Source organism: Somniosus microcephalus, chromosome 3, assembly GCF_052327205.1.
Source record: "Somniosus microcephalus isolate GS21.2 chromosome 3, FLI_Smic_1.0, whole genome shotgun sequence".
In the NCBI taxonomy this organism is placed as follows: Eukaryota; Metazoa; Chordata; class Chondrichthyes; order Squaliformes; family Somniosidae; genus Somniosus; species Somniosus microcephalus.
In genome coordinates, this window is record NC_140989.1 from 197901018 (window position 1) to 197927471 (window position 26454).

The following is a 26454-nucleotide window of genomic DNA, read 5'->3' on the forward strand; positions in this document are numbered from 1 at the left end:
ATATAACAGAATAACATAGATACATAGATAACTTCATGTCAAAACAGATCACAGATTCAGTCTCTGCGGAAAACAGTTCACAGATTCAATCTCTGTTGTAGTCGGTTCACGTTGCTGGAGTGACTCATTCAATAGTCCTTCCATGGATTTAACAGTTTGAACTTCCGAACTGAATTGGCTCCGTTCGGAGGGACCACGTGTGTGATCTGGTAGAGGTAATAATGGTTCAGATGGGTCATCTTCTGTTTCGACTTTTCCTTTTCTGCTTCTTGGAGACTCTCTGGGCTCCACTGTCAGCTGCCAGCTGCATGCGCAGTTCCTCCTTCTCTTCCTCCTTTTTCCGTAGTAGAGCCACCTTCTCCCGATGTTCCGTAGACTTTCGGTGCTCCTCCATGATTTCTGTATGGTGGGAGTCGAAGTTACAAGTTGGGCAGGACAGGACATAGTAATATTCGGTGTCGTCCTGATCTAGGCCAGCGAGAGGGTCTTCTATTTCCTCCATACCCAGCTGGGCGTTAGCCAGCTTTTGTTCCAAGTCCAGACATCTTTCCTGAAGAGACTTCTTCATGCGTACCTCTTCATCCAGCTTTTTCTGGGCTTTCAGCAAGTCGTTTACTAATGACCTCATTTGAGATTTTACTACTTCAACTTCTTTTGGAGATTGATTGATCGGACTATTCAATCCCTCTACCGGAGCAGCTGTTTCAGCGGTCTGTTGTTCCACGTTGACGTGAGTCAGCGTACTTTTGGCATCCAAGGGCTGCTCTGTTGCAGTCATCTCAGTCTGTGTTGCCACCTCAGCTCTTCCAATAACCTTTGAGAGCTCCGAACCCCTTTCGTTTGAATATTGAAGTTCGTGTTCAAGTTTTTCCCATTTCAGAGTCCTGTCCTTCAGCATATGCAGGAGTTGGCTGACCGTTAACTCCTCTGACATCAGACGTTTTGTGTGCTCCTGCTCCATTTGCTCCAGCAGCTGCTTCTGTTGTCTTTCCAGATGTTCCCACTCTATATCAAAGAACTCTTTCGTCGCATTCATCTCTTGCTCAAAACGGCGAATCATTTGTTCTAATTGCTGTTGCAGTTTGAAATGGAGTTGAGTTCGAGCCCGGTGTCCCTCAGAAATGTGCATGTCAGTAGACTGGACAGACTCAGAATTCTCTATCTCAGTGGAATTCTGTGCTGAAACTTTGTCTTTTGCACACGGGTTGGTCTTACCATCATCAGTTCCAGAGTCTGGGTTGATTATGTTCACCGAGTTCTCACTCGTTATTGTTTGTAGGAAATGCCAGTCGATATTCATTTTCCTAATCCACTCCCGTCCTAGTAGTGGAGGACCTCCTTCAGATAGCACATATAAGTCCATTATTTGACTTTCTTCGCCCTTGTGGACCACTGTGACCTCAATTTTCCCGATGGGGTACACTCTTTGCCCCGTGTATGTTTTCAATATGAGCTCCGTATCCTGTAGGGGAATATGTTGGAATAACCTTCCATAATCTTTCTTATTTATGACCGTCAATGCCGATCCAGTGTCCAATTCCAGTTTTACTTGGACTCCTTCTATCTGAAGAGTGACCCAAATTGTCTGGAGGTCTGCACCCTTACCAACGTTGAGTACCCTTAAGCTAGCCAGTTCAATACTGCTTAAGCCAGCCAGTTCATTACTGCTAGCGTCTGAATCGGACTCCTGTTCGGCCACCTTGTGTACTTTTGCGTATTTTCCTTGCGGTGACTTCTTGTTGCTGGTCTTCTTCCCTGACCTGCATACTCTAGCTATGTGTCCAAGCCTACCACAAGTTCTACATTCTTGGTTTTTAAACCAACACTGGTTCTGATCATGTGTTGTCTTTCCACAACGATAACATTTGCCAGAACTCACACCCAATTTGTGTGCACTGAGCTCCGGTGACCGTAGCTGCATTACTGCCGTGCCTCTCGCTGCGGCTTCGTGTGCTGCTGCCATAGTGACCGCCTTCTCAAGCGTCAGCTCATTCTCCTTGAGCAGTCGCTTTTGTGTATCCTGTTTAAATAAACCACACACAAATTTGTCTCGTAGTGCATCTGTCAGTCCCGTTCCAAACTGGCAATATTTCGCTAATTTACGCAATTCCAGCAAATATTCAGCATTGCTTTCATGCTGTAGCTGCCTTCTGTCGTAAAATTTAAATCGTTCCGCTAGCATCAGCGGCGTGGGGTTTAGATGATCTTTCAGGACAGTAACAATCTCATCGAACGTCTTATCCGCCGGTTCATCTGGTGATAACAGGTGTTTCAATTGCCCGTATGTCTTCGCACCCATTAAATTTAATAATGTTAGAGCTTTATCTTGGTCACGAATTTTATTGGCCTTACAATAATTTTTTACTCTTTCAACATATATGGCCCAATCTTCGATGTCACTATCAAAGGTGCTAATATTCCCGTGTTTAGGCATTGTAGATTTGCAATTTCTCAGATTTTATTTTCTTTACTTGTTATCAAAGATGGCGGCTTCCCGCTCTTGCCGTCATCCTCCGCCCACAAAATGGCGGTTTTCCCGCGCTTGGCGGTCTTCACCCGTCCCCCGACGCCGTCTCCCTTCAGCCCCCGAGTGCGGCCCTTATCTTCGCGGCGATCGCCCGAGTGCGGCCCTTATCAGCGGATGCGATCGCTGGATCGCGAAGTGGCTCCCGACCGAAGCGGCTCTCGGCCCTTATCTTCTGTGCGATCGATAGCCCGCGCTGTGCACCGCGGCTCTCGCACCTTGAGCTTCTGCAGCCGCCGCGCCTTTCAGTCCGAGTGCGGCCCTTATCTTTGGTCCCGATCGCTGGCCCGCGCTGCGCCTCGCACTTGAAGGCGGCCCGGCCTTATCTCCGATCGCGATCGATGGCCCTTATCTGCTCCGACTTCCCCAGCCCTGTCTTTGCAGCCAACGCTGCACGGCTTACCCCACCACCTAGGTTGAACAAGGAAACTGCAGAAAGACTTCTGTCAGTCGCTGGAAGCTGTCAGGATGGCTGCTGCACTCCAGTGCTCAGTCGCTGATGGAGGCTTCAGAGTCCTAAGCCTGTCGCTTCTAGTGGGGTGGTGAGGTTTGAAACCTCTCTTCAACTGCCGCAGGGTAAGAACCTGACTCGTCGCCAGTGTTAAGTATGTGTATTGTATTGAACAATTAACACAAAGACTTAAACGTATAACTCAAACAGGTCTTTACTGGTTGGAGGTAGGGACTGCACGTAGGTCTTTACTTCATGCCCACCGGCGGGAACTGAGGGGAGATCAGTACCCACAGTACTATTTATACCCCTATGGCCAGGAGTGGTACTGCGTATCACTACGCCCTACAAGTAGTGCAGTCCTGTCCATAGGTTCAAAGTAGCACACATATTACACACACAACAAAAAGTACATTATTTTCCTTCAATTCCTTCCTCCCCTTCCCCTTCCACCCCCCCCCCCCACCCTTGTCTCTGCACCTGCTTAATATCTGTTACATCTCCAGCTTTTTCCAGTTCTGATGAAGCGTCCCAGACCTGAAACGTTGGCCCAGAAATTCGGCTCTCCCCGGGTGAGTACAGTACACACAGGGTACTCACCCGTAGGCCGAATGGAATTGCTGGTTTCCTGCATGCACTGCGCATGCGCGGGAAACCGGCACTTCTGATCCTCTGAATGAAGGGGTTCAGAGGTCGAACGCGCGCGCAGGGGAGGCTGCGCGTGCGCTTTGAACTTCGGTTTTTTTTACAGGTTTTCCCGGGAGGGTTAACCTGCAGGATGTACACATTTAAAAAGCAGGCGTAAGGCCTGCTTTTTGCAAGGTAAGTGGTCAATTAATTAAAATTGAAACATTTTTTCCACAGGTTTATTATTTTTTAATACTTTAAAGCAAGGTAAGTTTATTTTTAGCCCCGTTATAATATAAAATTATTTTTTTCAAAAATTTAAATTACTGTTTAAAATAGTTATTTAATGGAATTTATAGTTTATTTAAAAAGTGTGATTTAAAAAAAAAAAAATTATTTGAAGGTTTACTGCTATTTTGGGCCCGTAGTATTTATAAGTTTTGACAGGTCTACCTGTCAATCTTATGAATGGGCTTTTCCCTCCTCCGATTGGCTGCCCATGGCTCACGTGATCCCAGGGGACGCATCGCACTAACTATGCCCCTGGGACACGCAAGCACTGCGCGCCGGCAGCTGGGCCAGGCCCCGGAGCGGAATTCCACGGGGCCCTACAGCTCAACTGCCGGCGCGCAAGGTAAGTGTAGGTCGGGGGCTTACACCCGCGGGAAGCCCCCGACCCGAATTTCTGGGCCGTTAACTTTGTTTCTCTCTCCACGGATGCTGCCTGGCCGCCTGAGTTTTTCCAGCGTTTTCTGTTATTTCATATGCCCTGATTATTGCTAGGTTCACTTGGGTTCCACCAGCGCACCCATCTCATAACCACATACATTTCCCTGCCCAATGCCATGAACACCAAGCAGTCCTGCAAACAACTAACCACCCATTTCACATTCCCTGCTCCCCCCCCCCACCCATTGATCGCCGTCAATTCCTGTCTTCCCATTCGTCATTAAATAACTTAAAAGGCCACTTGCCAGCCAGCAACCATAAACGGACAAGACAGGAAAGTGGTGCAAAAGAATAATATTTATGTGCTTCAAGTAATGAACAGAAACTTAACAGCATAACAATGTCTTTAGACAGTGGTTCTCAAACTTTTTTGGTTGAAGGGACCCCTTTTCAGAAGGATTAGTCATCATGAACCCCCATCTAATTTATAATGCTTTTTAATACTCATAATATGAAAGTGCTGCATGTAAAGAGTGGTTTATTGAAGCATTGCTCCTTCGCGTATGTCATATTGGGGAAAAGCAAATTTTGCTAAGCTCAGAGGAGATTTAGCCATAGTGGACTGGAAACAGCTACTTGAAGGTAAATCAGTGTCAGAGCAGTGGGAGGCATTCAAGGAGGCGATCCGGAGGGTTCAAACCAAATATGTGCCCTTAAAGAAAAAAGGTGGGACTAACAAATCTATTAGAGATCATGAAGGTAATCTGTGTGTGGAAGCGGGAGACGTCGGTAGGGTTCTTAATGAATACTTTGCGTCTGTTTTCACAAAGGAGAGGAGAGAAGCAGACATTGCTGTCGGGGAGGAGTGTGAAATATTAGATGAAATAAACATAGTGAGAGAGGAAGTATTAAGGGGTTAGGGTTAGGGTTTCAAAGTGGATACATCCCCAGGCCCGGCTGAAATGTATCCCAGGCTGTTAAGCGAAGCAAAAGAGGAAATAGCAGAGGCCCTGACCATCATTTTTAAATCCTCTCTGGCTTCAGGTGTGGTGCCGGAGGACTGGAGGACTGCTAATGTGGTACCCTTGTTTAAAAAGGGAGAAAAGGATAGACCGAGTAATTACAGGCCAGTCAGCCTAACTTCGGTGGTGGGAAAATTATTGGAAAGAATTCTGATGGACAGGATAAATCTTCATTTAGAAAGACATGGATTAATCAAGGATAGTCAGCACGGATTTGTTAAGGGAAGGTCGTGTCTGACAAACTTGATTGAATTTTTTGAGGAGGTAACAAGGAGGGTAGATGAGGGTAGTGCGTTTGATGTAGTGTATATGGACTTTAGCAAGGCTTTTGATAAGGTTCCACATGGCAGACTGGTCATGAAGTTAAAAGCCCATGGGATCCAGGGCAAAGTGTCAAGTTGGATTCAAAACTGGCTCAGAGACAGGAAACAGAGGGTAATGGCTGATGGGTGTTTTTTGTGACTGGAAGGCTGTTTCCAGTGGGGTTCCGCAGGGCTCAGTACTAGGTCCCTTGCTTTTTGTGGTATATATCAATGATCCAGACTTGAATATAGGGGGTATGATTAAGAAGTTTGCAGATGATACTAAAATCGGCTGTGTGGTTGATACTGAAGAAGGAAGCTGTAGACTGCAGGAAGATATGAATAAATTGGTCAGGTGGGCAGAACAGTGGCAAATGGAATTCAATCCGGAGAAGTGTGAGGTAATGCATTTGGGGAGTGCACTGAGTAGTGTAGAGGAACAAAGGGACCTTGGAGTGCATGTCCACAGATCCCTGAAGGCAGCAGGCCAGGTAGATAAGGTGGTTAAAAGGCATATGGAATGCTTGCCTTTATTAGCCGTGGCATAGAATACAAGAGCAGGGAGGTTATGCTTCAACTGTATAAAACGCTAGTTACGCCTCAGCTAGAGTACTGCGTGCAGTTCTGGTCACCACATTACATGAAAGATGTGGTTGCACTAGAGAGGGTACAGAGGAGATTTACAAGGATGTTGCCGGGAGTAGAGAATCTTAGCTATGAGGAAAGACTGGTAGGCTGGGTCTGTTTTCCTTGGAACAGAGGAGGCTGAGGGGAAACCTTATTGAGGTGTATAAAATTATGAGGGGCTTAGATAAAGTGGATAGAAAGGACCTATTTTCCTTAGCAGAGGGGGCACAGATTTAAAGTAATTGGTGGAAAATTTAGAGGGGATTTGAGGGGAAATTTCTTCACCCACTGCCTGAAAGGGTGGTAGAGGCAGGAACCCTAACCATATTTAAAAAGTACTTGGATGTGCACTTGGGATGCTCTAACCTGCAGGGCTACGGACCAAGAGCTGGGAAGTGGGATTAGGCTGGATAGCTTTGTTGGCTGGCGTGGACACGATGGGCCGAAATGGCCTCCTTCCGTGCTGTAACTTTCTATGATTCCCTTTACCACCTCCCAGCAAAATAAAACTAAATTAAACTAAAAACATAGGTTGTTGCATTTTAGCTCATTTTGGTGAATTTTTATATACCACTGCAAAAAAAATCATGTATAAATAACGAGAAAGAAATTCTGTTACTGATTTCAGGGCTGTCTTGCTAACCATTTCTCTTATAGTGAGACTAGGTCATCATTAAAGTATGTAGCTTGCTCGTTTTTTTTGTGGGTCATTTGAGGTAGGATGCAGTGCACATAATGCTTTTAAATTAATACGCATTGATATCCCATCACTTAAAACTTGTAGAATCATAATCACACTTGCTTATTTAACATAATAGATGTGATTTATAGTGCGCCAAATACCCTGCCTTGGACGTGTTAGAGAAAGTTGCTGGTGTTGTATCGGGCAGCCTCTGCCTATTTGAGGAGTGGGTTGTGTCACTATAGGAATTCCGGCACCCTGCAGGAGCAGTGAAACCTGCACCAATGCTCATCTACAGTTTATACACAAATTAAATGAGTAATTCCTAGGTGCAGTTCAGCACAAAAGGTGAGTTGCGAATCATTACAAACTTAATGTTGACACCTACGCGAGGCATTTTTGAGTTTAAAACGTTTGTAGTCCTGTTTCCAAAATTTGAATTTTTAACCATCGTGTGCGTGTTAAGTATAAGCGTTTAATTTCATAAATTGTCACCAAATTATCATTCAGCGATGTGTTAATGTGGGCCGTTTTCCCATGATATTTCATTTCAGCTCTCTAACATCATTCAGTGATGTATGCGGCTACAAAAGACGAGAGATCTCTGTATTAGTCAAACTAGAGTATTTTCTCTTTCTGTGCAATCTTTTGAGAGAAGGAAGCAAGGTGGACCAAACTATCCCTCCATCCTTCAACAGCTTTAGATGTTGGGTGTAAGGCTGGCCCTGCTCGGTAAGCACTTTCACTGTATTTCATGAACCCCCTGGAAAGTCTCTGCTGACTCCAGTTTGAGAACCACTGGTCTAAGACACCCATGTGCATACCCTTGTGCAACTACAAATCTTTAATCTTCCTTTTTCTAACGCCTGTTGCTTGAGCAGAGCTCGTGGCAAGCTGCTCAGATCCTTGCGCTGACTGTTGAAATGCTGTTGGCTGAAGTCCTCTGGGTTTTGGAGCCCGTGAGGGACCCGCCAAAGACTGTTCCAACAGTGCAGAGACAGACTCCGACATCGGGACACGAGGCAGCATGTCGGGTACTAACTGTGGTGGGGCAACAGGTGAGAAGTGGGAGCGCTTTGAGCCGAGTCTCCACTTCCATGTCCCCTTTCGCCATCATCTCTCTCATGGCCCACCCACACTTCCCTGCTACCACTGTGCTGGAGAGCACTTTGCTGCAGATCAGTGGGTCGCTGAAAGGCCACGGGTAGGGTATCTGTTATCCTATTTAAGGTGGCATCCAGAGACTGCAAGCCCTTGTTCAAGATCTGCATGGACCTGTGTCATTGCTGCATTTGATGTTCCATGCAGTTTGCCAGTCTACCCATGGTGTTCGGTTCTCTTTCCGCCTGCAATGAGGGAATGAACAGACATGAGTACATGTAATGGCATGTGTTCGACCGATGGATGGAGTGCATTTGGTGAGGGTGACTGAGGGAGAGGAATGAAATTGCATAAGGATGAGGGTGTGGTGGATGGATCGATGGGGATGTGAGAAAGTGCATAAACAGAGAAGGCTGAGTGGGTGTGCAAGGTAAGTCGGTGTCAGGAGTGCTGTGATGGAGTAGGCTTCAATGCCATGTGACATCAATCCACTCATGCTTGAGGCAGACTCCTCCAATCTCTGCAATCGTGGACAGTGCACTTGGAAGGCCTGTCAGTACATTGCACATTCTCTGCTGCTGCTCAATGATTAACCTCTTAATTTACAGTCCCCTGGATACAGCAGCTGTGTCCAGCTGAGTTGAGCCTGGAGAGGGCTGTGCCCTCCGAGGTTGTCCCTGCCACCATCATCTGCTGTTGCTCATTTGCGAAGTTTAAGTCTCCAGGTGAAAACACAACTATCTCTCTTACTGGTATGCATGAGTCATGTGATGGTTCACCCTCAGAAGGATTCAGCTCCTCTGAAGTTGAGATTGCATAATGCGGGTCCGCTGATTGGACGGGAAACCCGGAATTAATATGGTTGAGGTGACTGTGTCATAGACAGACACTCTCAACATACATCTGGGTTTCCCACGTGATATCAGACATCCCCGTCCCAGCTAATACCGGGTCCAAAATATTTGTTTAATGTCTCTGCCATTTCCTTATTCCCCATTATAATTTTTCTTGTCTCTGCCTCTTAGGGACTCGTGTTTACTTTCACTAATCTCTTTTTTACATACTTGTACATTCTGTTTTTATATAGTTTACTCTCATTGTATATTATCCCTCTTTATCAATTTCTTGGTCATCCTTTGCTGATTTTAAAACCTTACTACTATTTTTGGCACCATTACAAGCCTCTTTTAATCTAATACTATCTTTAACTTCTCCAGTGAGCCACAGTTGGACTGCTTTTCCAGTGGAGTTTTTATTCCTCAAGTGAGAATTATGAATGATTTCTTTAAATGTTTGCCATTGCTTATCTACTGTTATATCTTTTTATCTAATTTCCCAATCTGCCTCAGCCAACTCCCCTCATACCTACGTAATTGGCTTTGTTTAAATTTAAGACCCTAGTTTTGGACTTGGAATTTCACATGGAGTTTGAGAGTGATGTGGCTATCATATTCTGATCATTCTTCCTCAGAGGATCCTTTACTATAAGATAGTTAATTAACCCTCCCTCATTACGCAATGCTAGATCTAAAATAGCCTGAACCTCATTCCTAGTTCTACCTATGTCATTGGTTCCTATGTTGACCTCGACAACTGGCTCCTCCCCCTCCTGCTCCAAGTTCTTCTCCAGCTGCGAGGCGATGTCCGTAACCTTGGCAGGCAACACAGTCTTTGGGACTCCTGGTCGCGGCTGCAGAGCACAGTATCTATCCTCCTGACTATACTATCCCCTACCACTACCACATTCCTTTTTGCTCCCCCCACTTGCATGGCCTCCTGTACCATGGTGCAGTGGTCAATTTGCCCATCCTCCCTGCATTCTTTGTTCTCATCCACACCGGTAACATAAGAACATAAGAAATAGGAGCAGGAGTAGGCACATGTTGGACAAGGGCAAAGGCCGATGCTCCTCCACCACTGCATCTGAGGTCCCCATACCTCCTGTCCCTGACCACCAACCAAATCTAAACTACTACCTAACCTAACGGGTAACTCGCTCTCTCTTGCATGTATGACGTATCTTGGGATGTTTTTCAACTTTAAAGGTATTCCATCAACTCAAGTATTTGTTTTAGTTGCACACTGAAAAAACGAAATCATCAAAATCAACATATTTTCTGCCCACTCTTGACCTCAAATGATCTCAAAACAGTTGTTTACAATATCGATGATAGAATGCATTATCAAATGTTATTTAGCGAACAGTACCTGCCCAATCATTTTAATAGAGAGACAGACTCATCCACTGTTGTGGGAAATTTTGATTGGAGCTGTTTATCATGAACTGTATCAAGGGAAATTACTAATCATAATAAATCTGAACTAACGGTTGTCTTCACATAATGGACCACTTTTATGACTGCTGTTTTCAGGAAACTAACAGCTGCAGTGTATGGTAAATATTGGAGGGTCAGTTCAGTGCCGTACTGAGTGAGTGCTGCATTGACAGAACTGCTGTCTTTCAGATGAGCCCCTTAAACTGAGGCCCCATCTGCCTGTTCAGGTAGACAAAAAAGATCTCATCGCACTATTTGAAAAAAAGGAGAGTTTGGACAACATTAATTTCTTATCCAATGCCACCAAAAACAATTTCTCTCATTTGCTGTTTTGGTGACTTTCTGTGCACAAATTGGCTGTTGGAGTTTGCCGACCTAACAACAGAAACTACACTTCAAAAGGAATTACTTGATAAGTGCTGGAGGATGTCCTGAGAATGGGAAAGGTGCTATTTAATACAAATCTCTCTCTCTGTCTTTCCTGCTTTTGAATAGTTGTAAAGAAAGTTTGGTAGCACACATGCCCATGAAGTAGAACCTTAATGTATACGTGAGACCATCTTTCAGGTAATTAGAATTACTGTGGTAATTATCTTCCCTTTTTCTTAAATATAGAAACCAGATTAGCTCAGTATTTTCTAAGTGGCGAATTGGCTCTGTTGAAAGGAGACTATTGTCAAAATACTGTCGCTGGGTCCATTGATGCATACACTATTGTGAAATCGGTTAGTTGCATTTGCTGCTGATGAAGTGGTGGCTGATGTGGTACAAACAAAATGCAACCTTTAGGTGCATTAAGTTACACAAACAATGCAAATTTGCTTTGACATTTGATACTTGCTTGCTCTCGCTTCCTAATTTAAATAGCACTTCTTTCCCTGTTGCCAAATAATAGCTAGTGAATTGTTCACCAGGCTTCAATGTATTCCATTTTCTAGCTATTTTAATATTAAAGAAAAGAAAAAGAAAGACTTATATTTCTATAGCGCCTTTCACGACCACCAGATGTCTCAAAGCGCTTTATAGCCAATTCAGTACTTTTTTGGAGTGTAGTCACTGTTGTAATGTGGGAAGCCTTTATAACACTCAGCCATTGCTTGACTTAATGGCCCAGAAATTCGGGTCGGGGGCTTCCCGCGGGTGCAAGCCCCCGACCTACACTTACATATCGCGCCGACATTTGAGGCCTGGGCCTGCGTGGATTTCTGTTTTTCTCAGGATCACTCCCGGGCAGCGTCTGACGTCACGCCGCCCAGGAGTGCAGCCAGCGCAAAGCGTCCAGCGCAGAGTGTAAGTGAGACACGCCCTGTGAGGGCGCATTAACATAGGACACGCCCCCAATCTTTCTCACACGCTGCAAAGCCTTGTTACACGCAGAGCAACATTTTAAGTTGGTTCTTTGTATTTTTATGAATCTTTTGGTAACTTTTATAAACTTTTAAATATTTTTACATGATTTTGAAGAATCTGAAGTAGTTTTAAACAGAATTTAAGCAACTTAAAGAGTTTTAAAAGCATTCTTTTCATTCAATTTATTTAATTAGCAACGTGAAATGGCTGGAATGAGCACAATTCATGTCATTAAAAGAACTCAAAATTTCACTGACGATGACCTCGGCAATCTCCTCAACGAGGTGCAGGCGCAGCGCCTGCGCATCATTGGGAATGAGAAGTCCAGGGCGTCACGAAAAGGACAGATGATAGCTTGGTCTTTCAAGTGGCAGCATAGGGCTCCAGTCACGGGGAGGGAAAAGGCGCAGGAAACGTTAGGGTGTCACCTTTTGCGCGGAGTGGGCCTTTGGCGTAGCGGTAAGCATCCCTGCCACTGGGCCAGAAGGAGTCGGGTTTCGATCCCCGCTCCACACAGTCCCGGCAAGTGGAGTCGGAGCTCCAACTCTAAATTCTGGGTTGACATCCAGCGGAATACTTGCGTCCGTGAATGTGGGTGGCCCCCCCCTCGTATGGGTTGTGGGAGCCCGTAAAACCCTCCCGCCATAGGACTAACCACCCTAATGGTTGGTATGAAGATGGTTATGGTCACGGAAGGAGCGTTAACGCGGCCAGAAATCCTTCCACCACTTCATACAGTTCCCCAAAGGGAACAGTGCGAAGAAACGTACGACGACGACCTTTTGCGCAATGCACCTCCTTGGACCCTCAGTTACAGATGCGAGGGGGCAAATTGTCCAATTGTTAAATTTTTCATTTTATTGACATGTTAAATGTTGTCTTTGCTTTTTTCATTGAAATGTATATTTGTGACTGAAAGGATATGTAACCTTTTCGTTTAAACAGTACAGCATGTAGTCACTTGGAAAAACATTTCAACTTTTATTGGAGCAAAAGTATTTTTACAACAACTGTTTGAAAATTAGAAAATAGCAAGTTAACATTTAAAAGTTATAAACTATCTACAGCACAACTGAACTTGAAAACTGTTTGATGATGCAATAAAAGTTCACTGCTTCACTTTAAATTGTGTCTGCTCCTTTCTTTGCCTTGCGGGGGGAGGGGTAGGTACAAGGCGACACTACCTCGTGAAGGTGTTGGCTACTAGCAGTTCCCGAGCAGCCTTACTTTCAGAAGCACTTGGCTCCTCCCCATGAGGCCTGGCCACAGGCACATTGGCATCGCTTAAGTCCTCCATTTCAGCAGGGAGCTCTTCTGCAGTGTTAAGGGTCAGTCCTTCCTGCAGGGCAAAGTTATGCAAAGCACAGCAGGCCATCACAATCCTTGTCACTTTCTGGTGAGAATACTGCAAGGTCCCCCCATACCTATCCAGACACTGGAAGCGTGATTTCAGAACTCCGATTGTCCTCTCCACCACTTGACGTGTGGACACGTGTGCCTGGTTGTATCTCTCCTGAGCCTCATTATTGGTCTTGCGGTAGGGAGTCATCAGCCATGGTCTTAGCGGGTAGCCCTTGTCTCCCAATATCCATGCGGATCCTTGAGGCAGTTTGCTGAGGGCAGCATATAAGTTAGAGTTACGGAGGATGAAGGAGTCATGATTACTTCCCCGGTGCGTTGCATTCACGTTTAGGATCCTGAGGTGCGCATCACATACTATCATAACATTTAGTGAATGATAGCCCTTCCTGTTGATGTATGTCACAGGTGCATCCAGTGGTGCCTTCAATGCAATATGGGTTCCATCGACGGCCCCAATCACTTTGGGGAATCCAGCAATGCGATGAAATGCAAGGGCCATCTCCTTTTGATGTCGAGTGGACAAGTCATACTTAATGAACTCTGAAAGCCTACTCATAATGGCATCTGTGACCTAGTGAATGCAGACCCTCGCAGCATTCTTAGAGATGCTGCTTATGTCACCGGTGCCTGCTTGAAATGACCCACTTGCAAAGAAGTTCAATGCTGTGGTTACCTTCATGTTTACTGACAAGGCAGTGCGGGTCTTCGAGTGTGGTTGAAGGTCCTCCTTCAACATGTCACACAGTCGGCCGATTGCCTCTTTACTGAAGCGCAGCCTCCTCACACACAACTCCTCCGACAGCATCTCAAATGATCGCCTCTCCCTGTACACTCTCTGGGGTGGGTAGTAGTTCCTTCTGATCAGGAGACGGCTATGGTTCCTCAGTCTTCTATGTTGTTCCCTGGTGTTTCGAATTCTTTGAAGCAAAATCACACACCGCATCAGGGCAGCATTTCTGGAGGGCATTTTTCTCGCTCACAGGCCTACTCCTTACACAGACGTCCTTGTAAGGGAAAAATGGAAGGAGTTGCTAAAGTAATTTTAATGAACTGACTGGCTAGAAAATCACCATGGGCTATGGCAGGAAAAACGCGTTATCGGCTAGGTAACACGTCATACCTGCCTGATGAATATCACAGCCCGAGATGATTTTCCACTAACTAACATTTTCTGAAAGTCATAACTACATACATACTTAAAGGAATATATTAATGATGAAAACTTTCTTTCTTAAAAATTTTGGAAATGTTACATTATTCATTTTCAAACAGTCATTTTCACTTTTAATAAACACATCAGATTCAATTAGGCCTTGCAGACAGCCTGAGTTGCTCCCTGTACCTACATTACTCAAAACCCATTTAAAAAAAAAAATTAAAGTAGCAAACTTACCTCAGACTTTCTTAAAATAACTTTTCTCCCTTTCACAACCAAAACTGTGCAGTTAAGAAGCTCCACTGATGAAAGAGTTCTTCCTCCTGAGCGTTACGGAGCTTCTCGGGGGCTTTACTCATCCTTTTCAGATGTGTAAATGCTGGGGACTTACCCTCACTGCAGCAATTCACAAAAACGCCAAAGTTCAATGCGCACGCGCTGCCTGAAACGTCGCACGCGTTCCACCTCTTAACCCCTCCTTTCAGGGGACCGGAAGTGCCGATTTCCCGCGCATGCGCTGTGCATGCAAGAAACCGGCACTTCCATCGGGTCCACGCGTGGGTACCCAATGCGTACTCACGCGTTGGGACCCGAATTACTGGGCCATTAATTTCTTAACCGAGACTGCAACAAAATCATTCTCACAAAGCATTAAAGCATAGCTGAGTCAGTTCTACGATTCTGATTAGTTGGCCAATGGACATTCATATGTGATACAGATCTTTTAAGGTTTTAAATTCTGAATTGTTAAAATTGTCAACAGCATCAATTCAAATTTTGAACAGAAGGAAACAGAAAAACTGAGACCCACTAGGTTTTACATGAAATAAGGAGACACGGGTTAAGAGGAAAGAATAATGTATTAGTAGGTGCTTTCAATGTGAAGTACACAATAGTAACCAGCATTAGGTTAGGGATTGAACTGGCTCCTAATTGACATTGAGGAACAAAAAGAAACACTGATCCCTATTTCATCAGGAAACACACGTGATTGCTGAGCACAAACCATCCCTTCATACAATATAACATTTTGGATGTTCTGAAGGGGGTGAAGCAGAATGGCGTAAAACACCCTTTCTCCTGCACAGCGGATATATTTTGTTCGTTCCTATTATGTGTGAATATAAGTACTTTGTATTGAAAGTAAATCTCTTGTGTAATATCCTTTTTTAAAGAACGTGCTCTCACCTCCTAATTTAAATTGCTCTTTCTCTACTGCCAAGTAATAGCTACTGGAACGTTCACTTAGCTTCAATGTAATTTATTCTGTTTTCTAGCGTATTTAAAAATGCATATAATTAACAATGATCATCTTGTCATCTATAGTAATCTACAAAACCAGCTTGCTCCATCTTCAGCCCAGACAAATGACGATTTATCTACCAGAAGTACGCAAGCTATCAATGGACTTCATCAACATGTCTATATTCAATCCCAGTGTTTTCAGTGAGGATGAAGATGATCTTGCGGGTAAGTCTGTCGCTATATTCATTTAAAATGTGTTTAAACTAAGATGATGCTTGACATGAATCAACTGAGCGGCCTGCGGGTGGCGCTGTCCAGGGAGAGTATAAATACTCGGGCATGGGCCCAGCTTGCGCAGGACATTCTTAACAGGAACTAGTGAAGGACACAACTAGACCTCCATGTTGTAAAACAGTTGATTAAAGCTTTGTTGAACGCTTAGACCAAGTGCCTAGTAGTTTTCTTACGTCAATGCTCAACCTGTTTTATCCCTTGAATATTTTGGTGAAGATTCATAGATCTGAAAGTCTGCTGGTGAATTCCATATTGAGCTCCTTAAATGTTGGACAGTGTACAGGGAATTGCTCTTTACGTCCTCTTGCCTTACATACACAATACTGACTTGGGTAATCTTTCTTCATTATGCTGGCTGAGATAAAGTTGCTTTGCAGAATTTCTTGAATTAACAACCTAATTCCAATAGCACTTAACACATATAAAGACAGATACATCTTTAAACTTTTTCCAAGTAGAAGGCAAGTTCTTGTTTTAGGATCATCCAGCTTTATTATGGCAGTGGGTCAAAATTTCAGCAAAATGCAATTAGGTTTTGGGAATGATGATAATGATGCCCATTTTCATGGTTCTTTGTTAATCTATTCATTTGGGCGTTACAGTTGAACCTTTGAGCTCAATTATCGTTAAAGCACTCTTCAATTTCCCAAAGCCTAAAAATTGCTGAAAAGTTAGAAGTTACCTTACACTACATGTGCCAAGCAGGGAGAATATACATGCAAATTAAAATTGTAGATGCCACCACTGTGTCTCATTTTGGTGCTGGATATTTTCCTTAGCAGTTGTGGTGCTCATCAAGGAGCTGGTGTGTGGATCCAACCACAGTTCAATGAGGATGTAAACCAATTGGAGTTTGAGTTGTGTGGCTGGAGCTTCAATATTTTCAGGTGCAGATTCCCAATCTTTCAATGGATGATACCTCTGTGGAGCATGTCACCAGTGAGGACTTGGCCCTGCTCCTGTGAGATGAACTTCAGATCTGGCGCTGGTGTTACCAATGCTGGATTAATCTGTACAACATCTAGCAGACATACAGAATTTGATATTAGACATCTGACACAAGGGCCACTGTGCATTCAGATGAGTAGACTTTCCACACCAACATTTTATCTTAAAATGGATATTCTGGCCACCTTTCAGAGCTGAAGTCTCCGCACATTCTGTTGAAGGACTCACTTTTTTATGATGCAATCTGAACTTTAAATTGTCAGTGTCCCAGTGTTTTTATTCTCCATCTTATGAACAATGGCTTATTCATGTGTACATGGGATTAACATTTTGTTCAAAGAATGAGGAAGATCTTGTGTATGATGCTGATATTTGGTGTGTTATTTCGCGTTCTTTGAAACTCGTTTTGTTCTTTCAAATTCCAAACTCCTAACCTCGCTTCCCCTCCCTCTGATTTTTATTCTTTTGAATTTGTGTTTAATTCAACAATAACAGTAAGATGGGGGGAGGGATCTGCAAAAAATGAAACCAGCCTAAATGTAAACAAAACAGGAAAGGAGAACATCGGAAAGAGTAAAGTAAGGAAGGACATTGATGGCCAGGGAATAAATAGAGTTATAGAATAGGAGTGTAAAAAGATGGTTAAAAATAAAGTGAAAGGAACTGCTATTAAAAATGAGTTAAACTGTCTACAGCAATGCACAGTGTCCGTAATAAAACAGAGGAGCTGGAGGCAATCATGCGTTGCGAGGAACCAGACATAGTCAGGATTATTGAGACATGGCTACAGAAAAATTAGGACTGGGAATTAAACATTGCAGGATATAACACATTTAGAAAAGATAAGAGAGGGAAAAAGGGGAGGTGGAGTAGTTGTACTTATTAGGGATAACAATGGCAGTAGAAAAAAGTGACGCAACTATCTGCAAGACAGAAATAGAATCCATATGGATAGAGATAAAAGGTAAAGTGAAAGGAACTGCTATTGAAAATGAGTTAAACTGTACAGTGTGAGGTGATGCATTTTGGCAGAAGCAACAGGGAGAGGCAATATACACTTACTGCCACAGTTTTAAAGAGTGTGCAGGGACAGAAGTAAGAAGTCACACAACACCAGGTTATAGTCCAACAGTTTTATTTGAAATCACAAGCTTTCGGAGCGTTGCTCCTTCGTCAGGTGAAGTGGAGAGATGCATAAAGACACAGCTTATATAGTCAGAGAATAATGCCAGATGATTACAGGTAATCTTTCTAACTGCCATTTGTCGCACCTCGGCAGAGAGATAATCACAGCGATCAAAGGTGTGAATGGTGTCCAAACAGGTTAGTCAGGAAAACATTACATCAAAGAACAATGAGGTGGGGTCACAAGGGGTCAAATGTTGCAGATGCTGGGGTCTGTATGCAAACCAAAAACAGACCGAAAAACATTTTTTTTTGCTGGAAATCACAGCAGGTCTGGCCGCATCTGTGTAGAGAGAACAAGCCAACGACGACTCGAGTCTGTGTGACCCTACGTCAGGTGGGGTTACATGTAGCGTGACATGAACCCAAGTACGCGGTTGAGGCCATCCTCATGAGTGCGGAACTTGGCTATCAGTTTCTGCTCGACGATTTTGCATTGTTGTGTGTCTCGAAGGCCGCCTTGGAGAATGCTTACCCGAAGATCGGAGGCTGAATGTCCTTGACTGCTGAAGTGTTCCCCGACTGGGAGGGAACACTCCTGCCTGGCGATTGAAGGATGGCCTCAACCGCGATCTTGGGTTCATGTCACGCTACATGTAACCCCACCTGATGTAGGGTCACCCAGACTCGAGTCGTCGTTGGCTTGTTCTCTCTACACAGATGCGGCCGGACCTGCTGTGATTTCCAGCAAAAAAAAAAAATGTTTTTCGGTCTGTTTTTTGTTTTTCATACAGACCCCAGCATCTGCAACATTTGACCCCTTGTGACCCCACCTCATTGTTCTATGATGTAATGTTTTCCTGACTAATCTGTTTGGACACCATTCACACCTTTGATCGCTGTGATTATCTCTCTGCCGAGGTGCGACAAATGGCAGTTAGAAAGATTACCTGTAATCATCTGGCATTATTCTCTGACTATATAAGCTGTGTCTTTATGCATCTCTCCACTTCACCTGACGAAGGAGCAGCGCTCCGAAAGCTTGTGATTTCAAATAAAACTGTTGGACTATAACCTGGTGTTGTGTGACTTCTTACATTTGTCCACCCCAGTCCAACTCCGGCAACTCCATACCAGGGACAGAGGGACCTGGGAGTTAATGTGCATAGGTCCCTGAAGGTGGCAGACATATTGAGAGAGTGGTTAACAAAGCATATGGGATCTTGGGCTTCATAAATAGAGGTATTGAGTACAAAAGTAGAGAAGTTATGCTGAACCTTTATAAAGCGCTGGTTAGGCCACAACTGGAGTATTCAAAAAAGGCAGTAGAGAGAAAACGGGGAATTACAGACCGGTAAGCCTGACATCGGCAGTGGGGAAAATGCTAGAGTCCATTATAAAAGATGTAATAGCAGAGCACTTGGAAAACAGTGACAGGATCGGACAAAGTCAACATGGATTTACAAAAGGTAAATCGTGCTTGACTAATCTACTGGAATTTTTTGAGGATGTAACTGGTAAAATAGATAAGGGAGAACCAGTGGATGTGGTGTATTTGGACTTTCAGAAGGCTTTCGATAAGGTCCCGCATAAGAGATTAGCATGTAAAGTTAAGGCACATGGGATTGGGGGCAAGGTATTGACTTGGATAGAGAAGTGGTTGGCAGACAGAAAGCAAAGAGTTGGAATAAACGGGTCTTTTTCCGAGTGGCAGGCAGTGACTAGTGGGGTACCGCAGGGATCGGTCTTTGGACCCCAGCTATTCACAATATATATTAATGATCTAGACAAGGGAACTAGATGTAATATCTCCAAATTTGCAGACGACACAAAGCTGGGTGGGCGTGTGTGCTGTGAGGAGGATGCCGAGAAACTACAGGATGATTTGAACAGGTTGGGTGATTGGGCAGAAGCATGGCAGATGCAATATAATGTGGATAAATGTGAGGTTATCCACTTTGGTGGCATAAACAGGAAGGCAGATTATTATCTGAATGGCAATAGATTGGGAGAAGGGGAAGTGTAACGAGACCTGGGTGTCCTTGTGCACCAGTCGCTGAAGGTAAGCATGCAGGTGCAGCAGGCAGTTAAGAAGGCAAATGGTATGTTGGCCTTCGTAGCGAGAGGGTTTGAGTACAGGAACAAGGATGTCTTGCTGCAGTTGTACAGGGCCTTGGTGAGACCACATCTTGAGTATTGTGTGCAGTTTTGGTCGCCTTATCTGAGGAAGGATGTTCTTGCCATGGAAGGAGTTCAGCGAAGATTCACCAGGCTGATACCTGGGATGGCAGGAATGACGTATGAGGAGAGATTGGGTCGATTGGGCTTGTACTCGCTGGAGTTTAGAAGAATGAGAGGGGATCTCATTGAAACTTATAAAATTCTAACAGGACTGGACAGACTAGATGCAGGAAGGATGTTCCCGATGGTCGGTGAGTCCAGAACCAGGGGTCACAGTCTAAGGATAAGGGGTAGGCCATTTAGGACAGAAATGAGGAGGAATTTCTTCACCCAGAGAGTGGTGAACCTGTGGAATTTTCTACCACAGAAGGCAGTAGAGGCCAATTCATTAAATATATTCAAGAAGGAGTTGGATATATTTCTTAAGGCTAAAGGGATCAAGGGGTATGGGGAGAAAGCAGGGACCGGGTACTGAATTTGGATGATCAGCCATGATCGCATTGAATGGCGGAGCTGGCTCGAGGGGCCAAATGGCCTACTCCAAGGTGCCTCACTGGCATTATCAAACAAAATTTGACACCGAGCCGCGAGATATTAGGATAGTTAAGAATGATGGTTTAGGGAGGGAATTCCAGAGCTTATAGCCTCGGCAGCTGAATGGTGGAGCGATTAAAATCGGGCATGCGCAAGAGGCCAGAATTGGAGCAGTGCAGAGATCTCGGAGGGTTTTAGGGCTGGAGGAGGTTACAGAGATAGAGAGGGGTGAGGAGGCTATGGAGAGATTTGAAAGCAAGGTTGAGAGTTATAAAATCGAGTCGTTGTTCTACCGGGAGCCCATGTAGGTCAGCGAGCACAGGGGTGATGGGTGAACAGGACTTGGCGTGAATTAGGACACGGACAGCCGAGTGTTGGCTGAGCTCAAGTTTATGGAGGGTGGAAAATGGGGGATTGAAAACAGAAAATACTGGAAATACTCAGCAGGTCAGGCAGCATCTGTGGAGAGAGAAACAGAGTTAACTTTTCAGGTCGATGACTTTGCTCTGATAAATGGTCACTCCCTCCCAAGGCCTCCGTTTTCCCCTCCCCCCCGATGCTTCTTTGGCCCCCTGATGTATTCTGCGTCTCCGACCCCCTGATGTCTACCCCCTGATTAGCCCCTGGCCCCCACTCGATTCGTCCCTCCCTCCTCTCTGCAGCCTAGTGCTGCAGGCCTGCCTACCCGCGGCCAGCCAACCTCTCCATCTGGCTGGCTGCGGCAGGGAAACAGAGGTTTCAAATGCAAATCTGGCTCTGCTGTTAAGTTCTCCTAGGTTTCCTGACCGCTTCCAAGCCCCCCCCACCCCCCCGCCCCCGCTCCCAACTTGCCAAAGGCATAAAATTCTGGCCAGTGCTTCTGCCCATTTCACGATCCTGTCTGTCGTCCTGAAGTCTACAGCTGTCCTCATCTCTGTCTACTACCCTCCACCCGAGTAATGGACCCAAAACTGACCCTTGGGGAACACCACTATAAATCACCTCCCAGTCTGAAAAACATCCATTCTCCAACACCCTCTGCTTCCTGTCACTGAGCCAATTCCTTATCCATACCGCCACTTTCCCTTAATTCCACGGGCTTCCACCTTCTTAACAAGCAAAGTTAAATGTAGTATTAGATCAAAGGAAGAGTCTTATAATGTTGCCAAAAAGAGTAGTAAGCCTGAGGATTGGGAGAATTTTAGAATTCAGCAAAGGAGGTCCAAGAAATTGATAGAGAGGGACAATACAATATGAGAGTAAACTAGCGAGAGACATAAAACAGACTGTAAATGCTTCTATAGGTATGTAAAAAGAAAAAGATTAGTGAAAATAAATGTGGGCCCCTTACAGGCTGAAACAGGAGAAATTATAATGGGGAATAAGGAAATGGCGGAGAAATTAAACAAATACTTTGTGTCTGTCTTCACGGAAGAAGACGCAAAAAACCTCCCAGAAATAGTGGGGAACCAAGGGTCTAGCGAGAATGAGGAACTGAAAGTATTAGTAAAAAAGTGGTACTGGAGAAATTAATGGAACTGAAAGGCGATAAATCCCCTGGACCTGAAGGCCTACATCCTAGGGTTTTAAGAGTTGGCTATAGAGATAGTGGATGCATTGGTTGTCATTTTCCAAAATTCCATAGATTCTAGAACAGTTGGAAGGTCGCAAATGTAACGCTACTATTTAAGAAAGGAGGGAAGAGAGAAAACGGGGAACTACAGACCAGTTAGCCTGACATCAGTAGTAGGGAAAATGCTAGAATCTATTGTTAAATTCGTGGTAACAGGGCACTTAGAAAGTAATAATAGAATTGGGCAGTCAACACGGATTTATAAAAGGGAAATTGTGTTTGACAAATCTGTTGAGTTTTTTGAGGTTGTATCTAGCAGAATTGATAAGGGGGAAACCGTGGATGTGGTGTATTTGGATTTTCAGAAGGCATTCGATAAGACGCCACACAAGAGGTTATTAAACAAAATTAGAATCATATAAAGTTACAGCACGGAAGGAGGCCATTTCGGCCCATCATGTCCGCGCCAGCCAACAAAGAGCTATCAAACCTAATCCCACTTCCCAGCTCTTGGTCCGTAGCCCTGCAGGTTAGAGCATCCCAAGTGCACATCCAAGTACTTTTTAAATGTGGTTAGGGTTCCTGCCTCTACCACCCTTTCAAGCAGTGAGATCCAGACCCCCACAATCCTGTGGGTGAAGAAATTTCCCCTCAAATCCCCTCTAAACCTTCCACCAATTACTTTAAATCTGTGCCCCCTGGTTTTTGACCCCTCTGCTAAGGGAAATAGGTCCTTTCTATCCACTTTATCTAAGCCCCTCAATTTTATACACCTCAATAAGGTCTCTCCTCAGCCTCCTCTGCTCCAAGGGAAACAGACCCAGCCTATCCAGTCTTCCCTCATAGCTAAGATTCTCTACTCCCGGCAACATCCTTGTAAATCTCCTCTGTACCCTCTCTAGTGCAGTCACATCTTTCCTGTAATGTGGTGACCAGAACTGCACGCAGTACTCTAGCTGAGGCCTAACTAAACTAGTGTTTTATACAGTTGAAGCATAACCCCCCTGCTCTTGCCTTTATTAGTCGTGGCATAGAATACAAGCATTCCGTATGCCTTCTTAACCACCTTATCTACCTGGCCTGCTACCTTCAGGGCAGCACGGTGGCATAGTGGTTAGCACTGTTGCCTCGCAGCGCCAGGGACCCGGGTTCGAATCCGGCCTCGGGTGACTGTCTGTGTGGAGTTTGCACATTCTCCCCGTGTTTGCGTGGGTTTTCCTCCGGGTGCTCCGGTTTCCTCCCACAGTCCAAAGATGTGCGGGTTAGGTTGATTGGCTGTGATAAATTGACCCTTAGTGTGTTAGGGGGATTAAATACATGGGGTTACGGGGATAGGGTGGGATATGTGTCGGTGCAGGCTCGATGGGCCGAAATGGCTTCTATCTGCACTGTGGGGATTCTGTGATTCTGTGATCTGTGGACATGCACTCCAAGGTCCCTTTCTTCCTCTATACTATTCAGTGTCCTACCATTTAATGTGTATTCCCTTTCCTTGTTAGCCCTCCGCAAATGCATTACCTCACACTTCTCCGGATTGAATTCCATTTGCAACTGTTCTGCCCACCTGACCAATTTATTGATATCTTCCTGCAGTCTTCAGCTTCCCTCTTTAGTATCAACCACACAGCCGATTTTAGTATCATCTGCAAACTTCTTAATCATACCCCCTATATTCAAGTCTGGATCATTGATATATACCACAAAAAGCAAGGGACCTAGTACTGAGCCCTGTGGAACCCCCCTGGAAACAGCCTTCCAGTCACAAAAACACCCATCAACCATTACCCTCTGCTTCCTGTCTCCGAGCCAGTTTTGAATCCAACTTGACACTTTGCCCTGGATCCCATGGGCTTTTAACTTCGTGGCCAGTCTGCCATGTGGAACCTTATCAAAAGCCTTGCTAAAGTCCATATACACTACATCAAATGCACTACCCTCATCTATCCTCGTTGTTACCTCCTCAAAAAATTCAATCAAGTTTGTCAGACACGACCTTCCCAGCAAGGATGTCTTGCTGCAGTTGTACAGGGCCTTGGTGAGACCACACCGTGAGTATTGTGTGCAGTTTTGGTCGCCTTATCTGAGGAAGGATGTTCTTGGCATGGAGGAAGTGCAGCGAAGATTCACCAGACTGATACCTGGGATGGCAGGAATGATGTATGAAGAGAGATTGGGTCGATTAGGCTTATATTCGCTAGAGTTTAGAAGAATGAGAGGGGATCTCATTGAAACTTATAAAATTCTAACAGGACTGGTCAGACTAGATGCAGGAAGGATGTTCCCGATGGCGGGGGAGTCCAGAACCAGGGATCACAGTCTAAGGATAAGGGGTAAACCATTTAGGACTGAGATGAGGAGGAATTTCTTCACCCAGAGAGTGAATTCCTGTGGAATTCTCTACCACAGAAGGCAGTTGAGGCCAACTTATTAAATATATTCAAGAAGGAGTTAGATATATTTCTTAAGGCTAAAGGGATCAAGGGATATGGGGAGAAAGCAGGGATAGGGTACTGAATTTGGATGATCAGCCATGATCTCATTAAATGGCGGAACAGGCTCGAGGGGCCGAATGGCCTACTCCTGCTCCTATCTTCTATGTTTCTATAACAAATCCGTGCTGACTATCCTTGATTAATCCGTGTCTTTCTAAATGAAGATTTATCCTATCCTTCAGAATTCTTTCCAATAATTTTCCCACCACCAAGGTTAGGCTGACTGGCCTGTAATTACTCGGTCTATCCTTTTCTCCCTTTTTAAACAAGGGTACCATATTAGCAGTTCTCCAGTCCTCCGGCACCACACCTGAAGCCACAGAGGATTGAAAAATGATGGTCAGGGCCTTTGCTATTTCCTCCGTTGCTTCGCTTAACAGCCTGGGATACATTTCATCCGGGCCTGGGGATTTATCCACTTTTAAAGCTGCTAAACCCCTTAATATTTCCTCTCTCACTATGCTTATTTCATCTAATATTTCACACTCCTCCCCCCCGATAGCAATTTCTGCTTCGCCCCTCTTTGTGAAAACAGACGCAAAGTATTCATTAAGAACCCTACTGACATCTCCTGCCTCCACACACAGATTACCCTCATTAGGCCCTACCCTTTCTTTAGTTATCCTCTTACTCTTAATATATTTATAAAACATTTTTGGGTTTTCCTTGATTTTACTTGCCAAGAATTTTTCATGCTCTCTCTTTGCTTTCCTAATATCCTTTTTAATTGCACCCCTGCACTTTCTGTACTCCGCTAAAGATTCTGGAGTATTTAGCCCTCGGTATCTGTCATAAGCCTCCTGTTTTTTCTTTATCCTACACTGTTGTATGTCTCTAGACATCCAGGTGGCTCTAGATTTGTTAGTCCCACCTTTTTTCTTTAGAGGCACATATTTGGTCTGAATCCTTCGGATCTCCTCCTTGAATGCCTCCCTCTGATACTGATTTACCTTCAAGTAGCTGTTTCCAGTCCACTATGGCTAAATCCCCTCTGAGCTTAGCAAAATTTGCTTTTCCCCAATTTAGAATTTTTATTCCTGGTCTATCCTTGTCCTTTATCATAACTACTTTAAATCTAACAGAATTATGGTCACTCGCACCACTGATGCGCCTTCTACCTGCCCAGCTTCATTCCCTAAAACTAAGTCCAGAACCGCCCCCTCCCTTGTTGGGCTTGCTACATACTGGCAAAAAATGTTCTCCTGGGTGCATGTTAGGAATTCTGCACCCTCTATACCCTTCACACTAATTTTATCCTAGTTAATATTGGGGTAGTTGAAATCTCCTACTATTACTGCCCTATAGTTTCTGCACTTCTCAGAAATTTGTCTACATATTTGTTCTTCTATCTCCCTCTCACTGTTTGGGGGTCTATAGTACACTCCCAGCAGTTTGATCGCCCCTTTTTTGTTTTTCAATTCAACCCATATGGCCTCGTTTGATGATCGCTCCAACATATCATTCCTCCTCACAGCTGTAATAGTTTCTTTAATCAATACCGTGAACCCCCCCCCTTTTTACCTCCCTCTCTATCCCGTCTGAAAATCCTGTAACCAGGAATGTTGAGCTCCCATACCTGCCCCTCTTTCAGCCACGTCTCTGTAATATCATAGTCCCAAGTATCTACCTGTGCCCTCAGCTCATCTGCCTTGTTCACTATACTCCTTGCATTGAAGTATATACCATTTAGTACAGGCAAACCTCCTTGTTGACTACTATCTAGTCCTTGATTCCTCTGTCCTTCTAATTTACTTTCAATGTTTTTTCCAATTCCAGTTTTTCTTCCCTCCCTATTGACTCTATACTTAGGTTCCCATCCCCCTGCCAAACTAGTTTAAACCCTCCCCAACAGCACTAGCAAACCCTCCCGCGAGGATATTGGTCCCGTTCCCGTTGAGGTGCAACCCGTCTGGCTTGTAGAGGTCCCACCTACC

At 44.6% G+C, this 26454-nt stretch overlaps 1 protein-coding gene across 6 annotated transcripts in view; it reads left to right on the forward strand.

Annotated features, from left to right (window-relative positions):
* The window catches only part of LOC147121665 (tubby-related protein 4-like), a 426260-nt gene that overhangs the window by 372345 nt on the left and 27461 nt on the right, over positions 1 to 26454 (forward strand). For all 6 annotated transcript variants that reach the window (XM_085982109.1, XM_085982110.1, XM_085982112.1 and 3 more), the window contains one exon: positions 15476 to 15619. In XM_085982109.1, the coding sequence (XP_085838235.1) occupies positions 15476 to 15619 (144 nt within the window). The remainder of the gene's footprint in view (positions 1 to 15475; positions 15620 to 26454) is intronic.